The following is a 15,162-nucleotide window of genomic DNA, read 5'->3' as shown; positions in this document are numbered from 1 at the left end:
AGAAATGGCATTCCTTTAAAAAGGCTGTTCAGGGGGCAGTTAGGTGGTGTAGTGGATAAAGCACTGGCCTTGGAGTCAGGAGTACCTGGGTTCAAATCTGGTCTCAGACACTTAATAATTACCTAGCTGTGTGGCCTTGGGCAAGCCACTTAACCCCATTTGCCTTGCAAAAAAATAAATAAGTAAATAAATAAAAATAAAAAGGCTGTTCAGAAACCCAGGGGGTTGCTGAATCCTGCTTCAATACAGAGAGATGATGATGACCCTATGACCTGAGCCACCTCTGTCTAGGGTTATGGCTACAGCTCCCGGTATTACCTGCACCTGCTGCTTCAGCACTTACCTATTGCCACAGGACTTTGAGGTAGGGTAAATGGTAAAATGGTAAGGGTTATTATGTCTTTTGACTTATGCAAAAAAGTGAGGCACAACTGCTCAAAGTCTTCAGTCTCTTTCTCTCTTCCAGAGTTATCAAAGTCCAGTGGCAAGACAAAAGTCTAAGATACCTAGTGATGACTTGAGATACAGTGGATGATCTAGGAGTCTTCCATGTCTGAACAAGTTTAAGTGCACCATAGGTTTCCTTCAGTCATCTTCAAGGCCTTTGGAACAAATTCTTCTCATCCATCCATTCCACCAGAGGAATTTTTCACAGTCTTGGTGTAGACTCCCCCCCCAACTCATCAGTGGGTTTGACAATTCTGTTACCCTTCACCTGGTTTACCTGTCTGACAAAATGGCTTGCTAGGGTGTGGCCACTACACAAGTCACAGCTTCTTGGAATCACAAGTGAAAGTTAGGTGAATCAGATAGATACCAAAGGTGGAAAGCCTGAATAGAACTCATCTAACTGTAGAGTATAATGTACATCTCAAATAATTGCAAAGTATAATGTCACTTTTTTGAAGTATTTCTACAATAATTGATTCAATATCATCAGATACATCATATATCTAATAAGACACTACACTATTAGAAAGGGGTATGATCTCTAACTTTATAATGGAATCATGTCCATATATATATATATATATATATATATATATATATATATATATGATCATTTTGGCACAAGTCAAGATAATTATCTGCAACAGCATGAACTTTCCCATTTGGGGGTGGTAATTTGATAACTTACTAAACACAAAGCTTTAATTACTCTTCTGCTTTCTTGTTTCATGAAAATAAATGAATAATATGTTTTTAAATCTTGGTCTTAGGGGGGTGGCTAGGTGGCACAGTGGCTAAAGCACAGGCCCTGGAGTCAGGATCCAGGAGTACCTGGGTTTAAATCCGGTCTCAGACACTTAATAATTACCTAGCTGTGTGACCTTGGGCAAGCCACTTAAACCCCATTTGCCTTGCAAAAAAAAAAAAAAAAAAACCCAAACAAATAAATCTAGGTCTTTCCTCCCTCTATACTAGTTCACTTAATTATCTCATCAGTTCCTGTATCATCTGTATCATCCTTATCATCTCTATGCTGATGATTCTCAAATCTACCTATCCTGCCCAAAAGTCTCCTCTGACCTTTACCTTGCATTTCTGACTGCCTTTCAAATATTCCACAATGCATGCCCAGTGAACATCTTAAACTCAGTATGTCCAAAACAGAATTCAATATCTTTCCTTCCTCCTCTCCCTTTCTTCACCTCCATCAAAACCCTCTCTACCTTTCCCTATTATTGTAGAGGACACCAACCATAACCATCCTTACAGAGGAAAACACCACCCTTTCAGTCCCTCAGACTTATAACCTAGCAGTCATCCTGGATTCCTATTTCTCATTCTCCCCCATCCCCCATATTAAAGCCATTTTAAAGACTTGTTAGCTTCACCTTTAAAGTGTCTCTTGTACACCCGTTCACTTCCCTGAGATTGTCACCCTTCAGGCAAAAAGCCCTCATCACTTCACACCTCTCTTACTGCAAAAGTCTACTGGTGGGTCTGCCTGCCTCAAGTCTCTCTCCACTCCAATTCAACTTCCATTCACTATTAAAATGATTTCCCTAAAATTCAGGTTTTACCATGACACTTCCCAAACAATAAATTCCAGTGGCTCCCTCCCGCCTCCAGAATCAAATACAAAGTGCTATGTTAAGCATTAAAGCCTCTTTCTAACCTAGCCCCCTCTGACTTTCTGGTCTTTTTACATGCATTACTCCCCACATGCATTCTTTAGTCCAGTAACTGGCCTTTTCCGTTTCTCAGCTTCAAGTATTTTCTCTGCCTCCTCCCCATGCCCAGAGACCTCCCTCCTCTATTCTCACTACTGACCTTCCTGACTTCCCTTAAATGCCAACTAATATCCCATCTTCTACATATCCAACCCCTCTTAACTCCAGTTTCCTACTTGTCCTTTAAAAAGATTATTCTGAATATACTTGTTTGCAATAATGTCTCCCATTAGACTGTAAACTCCTTGAGGGCAGGGTCTATTTTTTGCCTCCTTTAGGACTCAGAATTGATCCTTAGTAAATGCTTTAAAAATGCCTACTGACTGATTGATGTTCTTATGTCCCAAAACTACCCTATTGTGGCACAGACACAAGGCTAGATTCAGAATTTGAGTCCCAATTCAGACCCTTGCTAACTATGTGATCATGGGCAAGTTAGTTAATTTCCATAAGTCTCTGCTTTGTCTTTAAAATAGAAATAACATATATTTGTCAGATCTCATGGAACTGTTCTCAGTATGGTGCTCTGCAAACTTTAGAGTGCTCTATAAATGTAAATTATTATAATGTGCTAGCCAAGTTGGACTACTTCCATCTGTCATTTTTCTTCCAAACTCTCCTATACCTGTCTGTGTCTTACCTCTCATGCCAAAAAACTCCCCACCAACTCTGTCTGATGAAATCCTTCTCTTTTCAAATGCTAGCGTTTTCCAAGGAAAAATTTCCCAAATTACTGAGTCAGAAAAACAAGTCATTCAGCTAAATATTAATGTCTTTCCAAGGGAATCACGCCCCTCCTTGGCACATTTAACAAAGAAATCTCAGAAAAATAAAATGTAAATCTTTGCAATATAATGTATATAACCATGAGGTGATAATTCTGTCTTTGCTATGCCTGAATTATTACTAAACACTGTAAGTCAACAGAAACAGAGAAACAAAATCACTTGAAAAATTCAAAACTATAGCACTGCTGTAAAGAGGGCAAATTTGGTTCCCCAGTTCAAGCTGATATAGTTATAGTGTGGGAGGTGTTAATGTGGTAACAAAGTATTTACAAAGTATCACTTCTCTCTTAGAGAGTCAAAAAGGAGTAACTTCACTGGGTGAGCAAGAACTGACAATGCCCTTCCAGGAATTTAGACAGTTAAGCCTACAGTTCCAGAACTGGAGACAATAGAGGCAGAAGCTAGTAATCAGGGAAGAATAAAGCTCTTTACATCTTAATAGAATAAAAAAATAATTTTCTGTTCTCTACCCTCTGCATCAGCAATTGAAACTAATAGTATTGCTATTGGCCCCAAAAGAAACAATTTATACACCAATTAGAGAATCAATTTTATAAATAACTGTGAGAATAGAGATGCACACCAGACAGATCTGAAAATAAAGCAGTCACTCAATGCCAATAGTAATTTTGATAATCAGAATCTCTAGAAGAAAAGATGGTCACAAACTCAAGAGCCTTGACAACTGAGAACCCAGTTAAACAACACCTCCTGTAAAGAGGTAGACACAGGGAAACTGAGGTCCTGAATTGTGAATTGCCACACATGTTTCCTATTTGTGGCCCTCATGACTACTGAGGAACCCCTAAATTCTCTGGGGGAATGTCCTTTACCTACTATTTTTATTAAGTTCACAAAAGACTAACAATGGGAAGAATACTGGTATGTTCCTCTAAGTCATAGTATTAGAACCTAGATCCATGGGTTACCTTGAAACCCAACGAATTTCTCCATCTGCCAAAAACCAAATCTGAAAATGTTTGAGTACTAAAACGGAGGAAGCAAGAAGGATGCTGTCAGTAGATCATATATTGACAAATGGATGGAATGTTATTATCTATTTAGTCCAATCCACTCATTTTACAAAGGTGGGAAATGAGGCCAGAGAAGTTAATTCACCAAAGGTTACATAATAAGTGATGATGCCGATATTATGACTTTATTTTAAAAATTCTGATTACTGAAATATGGTATCATTTAACCTGTTCTTATTAATTAAAATAATTAAAATTCTAAGAGTATTTGGACCATTGACATTAATAGATATGCTTGGTAAATGAGTATTATATGGGGCATCTAGGTGGCACAGTGGATAGAGCACTGGTCCTGAAGTCAGAAGGACCTAAGTGCAAATCCGGCCTCAGATACCTAATAATTACCTAGCTGTATGACCTTGGGCAAGTCAATTAACCCCACTGCCTTGCAAAAAAATTTTTTTTAAGAATGAATATTACACAGGTGTTGAGGGGAATGTTTGTATGTTTTTTCTTGCTCTATTTTTGTAATAAATATCTCTTTGTAAAAAAAAATGAGTATTATACTTAAACCTTCTCTTATTTATTCTCTACCCTTTAAGAATCTGCTTTGCTTTTGCCTTTGATCTACCCTCCTCCTTATGTTCTAGCCACAATTCTCTAACTCCTTTACTTTTTACTTCCCTGTTGGGCAAAATGAATTTCTGTACTCAATTGTGTGTGTGTGTGTGTGTGTGTGTGTGTGTGTGTGTGTGTATATATATATATATTTTCCTTTTTTGACAATTCATGTGAGAGTGAGATTCAAGGATGACCCATCTATCTTATGGCCCATTATATATAGCCCATGCTCACTCCATTTATGTGAGTTTTTCCTTATCTTTCCTGCTTCCCAGTGCATTTGCAGGATAGGTTATTCTCAGTTGTAATCCTAAATCCTTTGCTTTTCAAATATCATATTCTAAGGCTTCCATTCCTTTATATGGTGGCTGCTAAATCTTGTGTGATCTTGACTATATCACCATGGTTCCTGAATTCTTTCCTTTTAATTACACTATTTTCTGGGAAATACTGGGAATACTGGATTTTGTTTACAATATTCTTAGGACTTTTCAATTTGGGGTTTCTTTTAGGAGGTGACCAGAAAATTATTTCAATTTCTACTTTGCACTCTGGTTCTAAAATAACCAGATGGAGTCCTTTATAATTTCTCTTTTTGTGTTCATGGCTTTCAAATAGAACAATGATTCTTAAGTTATCTCTCTTCAATCTATTTTCTTTTTTTTTTTTGCAAGGCAATGGGGTTGAGTGACTTGCCCAAAGTCACACAGCTTGGTAATTATTTAGCATCTGAGATCTTCCTGATTTGAATTCACATCCTCCTGACTCCAAGATATATGTTCTATCCACTGTGCCACCTAGCTGCCCACCTTAATCTATCTGCTAGGCAATCTGTTTTTCCTGTTAGATATTTTAAATTTTTGCCAAACAGCCAGAAACAAACAATTCAATTATTGTAGAGCCAGAGTCCAGATAACACAAGATTTAGTAGCTTCTATACTAAGGGGTCACAAGGCTTGGAATATAATGTTCCAAAAGGAAAAAAGCTTGGATTACTACCAAGTATCAATTACCCAGCAAAACTGAACATACTTTTTCAGGGGAAAGGATAAGTCATTTACCAATTCAATGAAATAGGGAACTTTCAAACTTTCCCGATGAAAAGATCGGAGCTGAATAGAAAATCTGATCTTCATATATGCCTAAATCCTATAAAGGTAAACAGGAAGGGTTCTTGCATGGGAAGATGATACTGATAGCTCATATAAACTTCCACATTTATTAAGGCAGTTTAAAGAGCATATACAGACAAGGCAAAGGTGGGAGTTGAATATGATGGAATAATGTATTAAAAAGATGGAGTTAGGGAGGAAAGGAATATACTGGTAGAAAGGAAAGAGAGCAGAAAAGTTTAAGTTATTTCACATAAAGGAGGCAAGAAAAAACTTTTGAAATAGAATGAGAGAAGGGGACAGCTAGGTGGCGCAGTGGATAAAGCACCAGCCCTGGAAACAGGAGTACCTGGGTTCAAATCCGGTCTCAGACATTTAATAATTACCTAGCTGTATGGCCTTGGGCAAGCCACTTAACTCCATTTGCCTTGCAAAAACCTAAAAAAAAAAAAGAAAAGAAATAGAATGAGAGAGGAGGGAGTTGAGGGGGAGTGAATGAGCCTTATTCTCATCAAAAAAAGGTTCAGAGAAGGAATAACATACACATTCAATTTGGTATAGAAATCTATCTTGCCCTAGAGGAAAGTAGGAAGGAAAGGGGGAAATGGGAGATGGGGAGGGAATGTAATAGAAGGGAAGAAATATTGTGGAAGGGGATAGTCAGATGCAAAACACTTTTGAGGAAGGATTGAAAAGAAAAGAGAGAGAGAAGAGAATAAATGTGGGTGTGGGGAATAAGATGGAGGGAAATACAGTTAGTAATAGTAATTGTGGGGGGAAATATTGAAACATGTTATCTGATAAAGACCTCATTTCTCAAATGCAGACAACTAATCAGATTTATAAAAAAAAAAGAGCCATTCTCCAACTGATAAATAATCAAAAGATATGAAAAGTTTTCACATGAGGTTATGAAAGTTATCTATGATCAAATTTTTAAGAATGTACTAACAATACCAACTGGAGAAATGCATATTAGAAAAATTCTCTATATATCCTACTGGATTAGCTAACAAGACAGAAAGAGAGAATGACAAATGTTGGAGAGGACATAGGGAAAATGAGACATTAATGTACTATTGGAGGAGTTGTGAAATGACTGAACAACTCTGTAGAACAATTTGGAACTATACCCAAAAGGCTTTAAAATGACTCCAACCCTTTGAACCAGCAATGCCACTACCAGGTCTATATTCCAGAAGAGATGAAAAAACAGCAAGGAAAAGGACCTATATGTTTAAGAATATTTATAGCAGTTCTTTTCTGGTGACAAGGTACTGGAAATTGAAAGAATACCTACCAGTTGGGGAATAGTTGAACAAATGGTGATATGTAATTATAATGCAATGTTACTGTGCTTTAAGAAATAATGAACAGGGGATGGCTAGGTGGCAGTGGATTACCTAGCTGTGTGGCCTTGGGCAGGCTATTTAACTCCATTGCCCAGCAAAAACCTAATAATAAAGAAAGAAAGAAAGAAAGAAAGAAAGAAAGAAAGAAAGAAAGAAAGAAAGAAAGAAAGAAAGAAAGAAAGAAAGAAGGAAAGAAAGAAAGAACAGGGTGTTCTCAGTAAAGCCTAGAAAGACTTACATGAGCAGATGCAACAGGAAATGTACTATTATACAAAGTAATAAAAATAATGAATGCTGATCAGTTGTGAATGAGTTAGCTTTTCTCAGCAATGCTGTGACCCAAGACAATTCTGAAAGACTTATAAAGAATATTATCCATCCCCAAAGATATGTGGTATCTGAATACAGATTGAAGCATACTTTTTTTTTAACTTGATAAAGACTGTCATCCATTCCCAAGGACAGAGCTGATGGTGTCTGAAAACAGACTGAAGAACACTAATTTTTTCTCACTTTATTTTTCTTGAGGTTTCTCTTTTTTGGGGGGGAGGGGGAGGTCATGCTTACTTTTATAACCTACACTAAGTAACTTGTTTTCTCAATGGGGGGAGTGGGGTAGAAGGAAGAGAATTTGGAACTCAAGATTTTGGAAGTAAATGTTGAAATTTGTTTTTTTGATTTTGTTTTTTTGAAATTTGTTTTTTGCATTGGAGCTGGGGAAAAATTAAAATAAATTTTTAAAAATGAATGTTAAACCAGTTTTTACATAGAACTGGGGAAAAATAAAAATAAAGTTTAAAGAACCAATATTGTTAATATAATCCTGCAATTTATGCAGCCAGCATTGATTAATTCTCAGTTTTCATTCTCCTTAATATTTCTCACTCTCTTCATTATTCATCTTCTCTTTTTGTTTATTCAAGACCCTCATTCTCTGAATTATGACTACTATAATCATCTAGTCTTTCTCTTTTCTCTGCATTCTTCATATTATCAAAATATCCAGTGTAACCACCCTAGTTTTCACTGTAGGCATTTTCTGCCATTGTCTTATAAGGCTTACTTCATGGATTCCCCTTTTCCATTCTACACTCTCAAAACAATGTCAATTATTATATGTCACAGTGAGGACAGTGCTCCATGGTAGGATACCTCCCTTTCCACTCCCCTATTAATCTATACCCTTTCTTGTTAACCTTACTTACCCAACCTACTATCTTTCCCTAGAAATCTCTTCTGTATGTCCATGCCCTCCCACTTCTCCAAGCATGACCCTAACGATTTGAACTCTTCCCTTTTTAGGAAAAGTAGATTCTCAAGCCTCAAATCCCTCAGGTCTCATTCAATGTAAGGTTCTCATATCCATTCACCCAAAGAATCATTCATCAGTGCAACCCTTTCCCATGTCCAACGTAAGGCCTATTTCCTCCCCTTCCCTCTGTCTTTTCAATCTTTACCCACTCCATCTCACCTACTCCCTCCTAGGCTTCTCTCTTTCTGAACAACAGAGATCACCTTTCCTTCATTGATAGCTCTTCATTTGTCTCCAGTATCTCTTCTCTATTCCCTTGCTCCATATTATAATATAGTCCCCCAAAAGAAGTATTCTCATGGAAGCAAGGTATGGTCAATTTCTGTCCATAATGCTCCCTTTCCATTTCTTCACTGATAACCTCTACCAAATTTCTGCCTTTGCTCCTGTTTCCTTCTGTACATCACTTTCTGGTCTTTCTGTCATTACTCTATTGCTGTTGATGTCTATATATTCACTCATCCAGTGTTTCTGTTGTCTGGAGTTTAAGAAGCAACAAATCAGTTTTGGTAAGAATGTTTTAAACTTTTTTATTATTGAATATCCATCTTTTGTCTTTTACTGATTAAGCTCAGATTTGCAGGAGAAGTCATTCTGGGGTGCATCTTGAGTTCCAAAGCTCTTTTGAACATATTATTCCATTCCATCTCCCTTTTTCTAAAGGATTAGGCATCATTATTCACCTATATTTTTCTTTGGATTGAAAACTTTTATGAATTAGTAAATTTTACATTATGTATATTGGAGTTTTAGTCTTGGGTTTTTTCCTAGAGGCAATTTGTGGTTTCTTTCCATTAGACTCATTTTTTTTATGTTTAGAAGTTTTAGACAGTTCTCTTCTATTATTTCCTTCATTATAATGTTAAAGACCTTTCTTCTGTCATGTTCTTCTGTGACACCCTTCTGTTCATCTTATCTTCAAGATTCATACGTTTTGTTTGCACAGAAAATATATTTTCTTTTAATGGCTTGGGGTTTTTTGTTGTTGCTTTCACATCTTTCTTCTAGGTTGATTTTGACTTCTGTATTTTTGCATTCACTATCATTCTATCTTTTGTTTCTTTGGTAAGACTAGCAATTGCAGATTCAAGTTTTTTTATGCTGGTCATTATTTTTGCTATTAAGGACATAATTTTCATTTCTCTTTTAAGCCACTCAGGAATAGCATGTTGTGGTTCCATGTTATCCTCAAATTTCATAGGGTTCTCTATCACATTAAAAGTTGGATCATTTTCCTTCATTTTGTAGTTTTTATTCATAGATGCCTGAACTTGTTTACTAGATCTGAAGGCATAGTCCCTTATGTTGCTGTTTTACCTGTTGATTAATCTGTTTACGTTCAAGGTCTTTGAGAGTTTTTTTCTTCCTGAAATTTCTGGCACTTTTAGTTTCACCGTCGTCGCCACCACCACCACTACCACTACCACCACCACCACCACCACCACCACCACCACCACCACCACCCTTATTTTCCTTATCACTCACTTCCTGATTCCCAGACTGTGGTTTCCTTGAGGGCTGAACTACAAAATGTCTCAGCCTCCTCCTACACTGAACAATTCACATTTCAGCTCTCTGCGCCAGCCAACTTATGGATGATCAAAAGTGAGCCCCACTGGAGGCTGGGCTGCCTCCCACTAGTCTAGTAGAGTTGTAAACCCCTTTCACACACATGGTGCAGTCCCTTGGGCATAGGCAGCCCAGAACTTTGCTTCAGTGGGACTTACAACTTACAAGTCCACCCCACCCCACCACAACCATCACCCTCCTTGCCTGTCATTGACTTTTGCCCATGAAGGGATGTGGCCAAGCTAGTTGTCAGGACCTGAGCCATGGAACCAAGGTATCTATGGCATTGGAAAAATCAGTGGGGGAAACCAGGCTATAGAGATGAATTTTGATATAAATCAACAGCTGAAGTTGTTTTAACCTTGGCACATAATTTCTCTTTGTTTTAGAGAGGTCTTAGAGTTTGGGAGGAATTAAAGAAATATCTATTCTCCCCTCCCGTCACTGACTGGACCTGGAAGTCTTTCCTTAACATTTCTATAACATTTGAAACTTATGATTACCATTTATTTGTTCTAAAAATCTCTTCTTTCTTGACTTCTGTGAAATACTCTATTTTGATTCTCCAACTACTTTGACCATGCCTCTATGTTTATCACTGGTTCTTTTTCTTTTTTTCTCATTACCCGAAGATAGTTGACCTTTTAAAGTCCTGTCCTCAAACCTCTTCTCCTTGTTTTTTACCCTTTCTATATTCTCACCAGTCTAGTGTTTTTTAAATTACTAAATTTCTAGTCTCTTTAGATATTGTAGGCAGTTAATAAATTCTTGCTGAATTGCTGAAGTAAAAGGAAAAAATTCAGATAGAGTGCTCTGAAAAATTTGAGAAACTCCATTTCCACATTTTCAACTGCTTGCAGGAATTCTCTACATGGATATTTTGCCAGAATCTCAAACTCAAGAAGTCCCAAAATGATCAATTATCTTCTTTCCATAACCTGTCCCTAATTCTAATTGTCCTATATTTACTGATAGCTACCACTTTTCCTAGTCATCCTGGTTTAGAGATTGAGATTTTTTTTTTTACTCTTCTCATTTCCTCACCTCTTTATTTGATGCTGACAAGTCCTCCCCAGTTCTTCTCCTTTAGTATCTCATTAATTCATTTTGAATTTTCTATTTTCATTACCATAATCTAGGTTCAAGCCTTCATTATCTCTTGTGTGGATTCATGTAACTTGTCTCTCCAACTTCAGATTCTCAAGCCTTCTTATTAATACAAAGACATGACCATTTTACCTTCTACTCAAATGCCTTCAATGGTTCCCAATATCTTCCAAATAAAAGGCAAAATCTCTTCTTGGTGATTCATATTCCTCCAAAATCTAGTTCTAGTCTACTTTTCTAGCCTTATTTCATACTTTATATTCCAATCCAACTGCATTGCTCAGTATCTCTTTTCTGTTCTTAACTTTTCCTCCTATGTCAAAACCATTCTCCATGCCTGAAATAGAACAAATAATCTCTTTTCAAATTTTCAGAGAATTTTGTCTGAATCTTTTCTTTTGCTTCAGCAATTCAGCAAGCATTTATTAATTGCCTACAGTGCCCAAAGCTCTATGGTAGGTGCTGAGGATTACCAATATGAAAATTATATGGTCTGTGTTGGATGGGCCTACAATCTAACAAGAGGAATGATATGTTCAAATATGATATTAAGACAAATAAGATAAAGGAAAAGGAAAAGTTTGGAAAATTCAACATAGGAATAGCAAGTTTTGGTAGGAAAGAGGATGAATCTAGTTTTTCATAGATTGTACTTGAGATGATGAAGAGATATTTTTATTCATTTGCCATCAGATGTTCTATTTGGTTTTAACTCCTCCTCCACCACCACCACCATCATATGTTACACACACACACACACACACACACCAGAAGTAGTTCATAATTCATCATCATGGAGATTGCTTCAACTTTGGTACTCATATTCCATCAGTAGCCTCTGTTGCTTTTGTCCATTAGCCTCCCTTTAAAGAGGGATAAAAATTCCAGGCATTTCTTTCTTTTCCACTACCTGCTCTACTTGTCTTCCATTCCATCATCATCATCATGTCCCAGCTGAGCACTATCTGGTACCCCCCCCCCCCCCCCCCGCTTTACAACTTCCTTTTGTATACTGTCTTCTCCTATTCAGGGCAAGGATTGTATGTAGGTTTCTAATATGTTTATTATATCATATCTAGATGTAGACATTCAGCAGACAACTGGAAATATGGGACTGAAGCTAAGGGGAGTGGTTGGGACTAGACAGACAAATCATACATAAATGTGATAACCGAAGCTATAAAATTACATAACATGCCCATGGGAGAGAGCAGTAGAGTGCTAAAGAAAGAGATTCTTAGGGGGCCCCACACTTAGGGAAACTGAAGGAGACAGCTGAAACAACCAATAAGATATGTCAGAAGTGGGGTCCATGATAGCAATCTTCAATTACATGAAAGTTTGTTGTGTAGTAGAATAACTGCATTAATTCTAGAAAGGTATGCTGGAACCAGATAGAAAAGGATTTTTTTTTTTAGTTTTTGCAAGGCAAATAGGGTTAAGTGGCTTGCCCAAGGCCACACAGCTAGGTAATTATTAAATGTCTGAGGCTGGATTTGAACTCAGGTACTCCTGACTCCAGGGCTGGTGCTCTATCCACTGCACCACCTAGCCATCCCCGAGAAGGATTTTAAATATAAAAGGAGTTTATATTTTATCCTTCAGGCAATAGTGAATCAGTGCAGTTCTAATGCTGGAAAATGATATGGTAAGAACCATGCTTTGGGAATAGCAATTTGTTGGTTATATGCAGCAGTGGTGTCAGATTCAAATAGAAATGAATCCTGTGTAGTATATGGACTAAAAACAACAAACTAACATGATCTTTGTCATATTGTATTTTTAATTATTTTATTAAACACTTCCCAATTATATTTTGAACTCAGTTCCTCCTGACTCCAGGGTTGTTGCTCTATCTACCATGCCACCTTGCTGCCCCTCTCAATTAGATTTTAATGATTCTCATAGCACTCAAAGAGATTTGCTGGCGATGATTCTGACACTTCTGCTATGGAAGATGAACTAGAGAGATGAAAGAATAAAGAGAGGGAGAACAATCAAGAGACTGCTACTATATTTCCCACCAAATCAAAGATACCCAAGAAAATGGGTGTATAATTAACACATAAAGGCTGATACCATGAGCAAATTAGGAAAGCAGATTTATTAAGAAGGGAAGAATTTAGAGTCAAAGAAAATGTAGAAAGCATTACAAAAAATAGATGATTCTGATTATATAAAATTGAAAAGGATTTGCCTAAACAAAACCAATGTTACCAAAATTAAAAGGGAAAGCAGAAAACTGAGGTAACTTTTGTGACAAACATCTCTGATAAGGCCTTCATTTATCAAATATATAGTGAATGGAATTAAATTTACAAAAAACATAAGTCATTCCTCAACATATAATTGGTCAAAGGATATGCACAGGGAGTTTTCCGACAAGAAATCAAAGCTATATAAAGTTATGAAGAAATGCTCTAAATCATTACTGATAGGAGAAAAGCAAATTAAAACAATTCTGAGATACCACCTCACACCTATCAGATTGACTAAAATGACAAAAAAGAAAAGCAATGCATGTTAAAGGGGATATAAGAAAACTGCTACACTTAATGTACTGTTGGTGGAACTGTGAATTGATCCAATTCTGGAGAACAATTTGGAACTATGTCCAAAGGGCTATAAAACTCTGCATATACCTTGTTGATCTGCCAACATCACATCTAGATCTATATCCCAAAGACATTTTTTAAGAAGGAAAAGAATCTACAAGTACAAATATGTTTCTAGCAATTCTTTTTTGATGGCTAAGAACTGGAAATCAAAGGAATGCCCATCAATTTGGGCATGGTAAACAAATTGTGGTATATGTTTGTGATGGAACTGTGTTATAAGAAATAACAAGCAGGATAATTTCAGAAAAATCTGAAAATATGTATATGAACATAGATGCAAACTGAAGTGAATGAACCAAGAGAATATTGCACATAATAAAAGCAACACTGTATGATGAAGAATTGTCAATGACCTAGCTATTCTCAGCAATACAATGATCCAAGACAATCCTAAAGGACCAATGATGAAGCATATTATACCCCTGCAGGAAAAAGAACTGATACTGATTAAATACAAACTGAAGCAAGTTATTTTTAACTTTTTCCTTTCATTTTTTGTATTTCAGTCTTCTTGCACAAAATGACTAATATGTAAATGTTGTACAATTCTGTATTTTTCTACAGAAGACAGGCAGCTAGGTGGCAGAATGGACAGAACAAGAGGATAGGAGTTTGAATCCAACCTTAGACACTTGACCCTTACTAGCTGTGTGACATTGGACAAATCACTTAATTTCACACTTGCCTCACATCCAGGCCATCTCTAGTCATCCTGATTCATATCTAGTCATTGGACCCAGATGAGTCTAGAGGAGAAAGTGATGCTGGTGACTTAAGACAGTACTCCTCACTCAAATTCAATTCAAATGCTTGTCATGGCATCATGTCCTTGATGTTATGATCTTCTTTGAGAATGAAGGACAAACATCTCATTTCATTCCAATTCCAAATCTGATACACTGGACTGGATCGGTTACTTTTTCCTCTTCATGTCTTACTGTAATAACTTTTTAGAAATATATCAAATAATAGTAGAGTAATAAACTTTCTTACTTTATCTCTGATGTTATTGGAAAGTCCTTTAACATATCACCATAAGAGATAATGCCAGCTTTTGTTTTCTGGTAGAGAGTATTTACCGTATTTTTTTACATTTTTGTTTAATTTTAAAAAGGTTTTATTTAGAGTTTTACAATTTTACCCCCAATCTTGCTTCCCTCTCCCCAACCCCCATAGAAGACAGTTTGCTAGTCTTTACAGCATTCTCATAGTATGGACTGATCTAAGTTGAATTTGATGAGAGAAAACATATCCTTAAGGAAGAAACAAATAGTATGAGATATAGCAAATTAATATAATAAGTCAAAATTTTTTTTAAAATTAAAGGTAATAGTCCTTGGTCTTTGTTCAAACTCCACAATTCCTTCTCAGGATACAGATGGTATTCTCCATCGCAGATACCCCCAAATTGTGCCTGATTGTGGCCCTATTGGCATGAGCAAGTCCATTAAGGTTGATCATCACTCCCATGTTACTGTTAGGATGTACAATGTTCTTCTGGTTCTGCTCATCTTGCTCAGCATCAATTCATG

The 15,162-nt window shown here is 36.7% G+C and overlaps 1 protein-coding gene across 2 annotated transcripts in view; it reads right to left on the bottom strand.

Annotated features, from left to right (window-relative positions):
* The window catches only part of CYTH3 (cytohesin 3), a 171,691-nt gene that overhangs the window by 59,070 nt on the left and 97,459 nt on the right, over window positions 1-15,162 (bottom strand). The window contains exon 1 of one of the 2 annotated variants that reach the window (XM_074208176.1): window positions 6,059-9,720. The exons of the other annotated variant lie outside the window; for it this stretch is intronic. Within the exon in view, the coding sequence (XP_074064277.1) occupies window positions 6,059-6,095 (37 nt within the window). The 5' untranslated portion in view covers window positions 6,096-9,720. Of the gene's footprint in view, window positions 1-6,058; window positions 9,721-15,162 lie in introns of those variants that run through there. 2 annotated transcript variants of the gene reach the window in all.

The sequence above is a fragment of the Macrotis lagotis genome, chromosome X (genome assembly GCF_037893015.1).
Source record: "Macrotis lagotis isolate mMagLag1 chromosome X, bilby.v1.9.chrom.fasta, whole genome shotgun sequence".
NCBI classification, from domain to species: Eukaryota; Metazoa; Chordata; class Mammalia; order Peramelemorphia; family Peramelidae; genus Macrotis; species Macrotis lagotis.
This window is presented reverse-complemented; position numbering and strand designations above follow the sequence as displayed.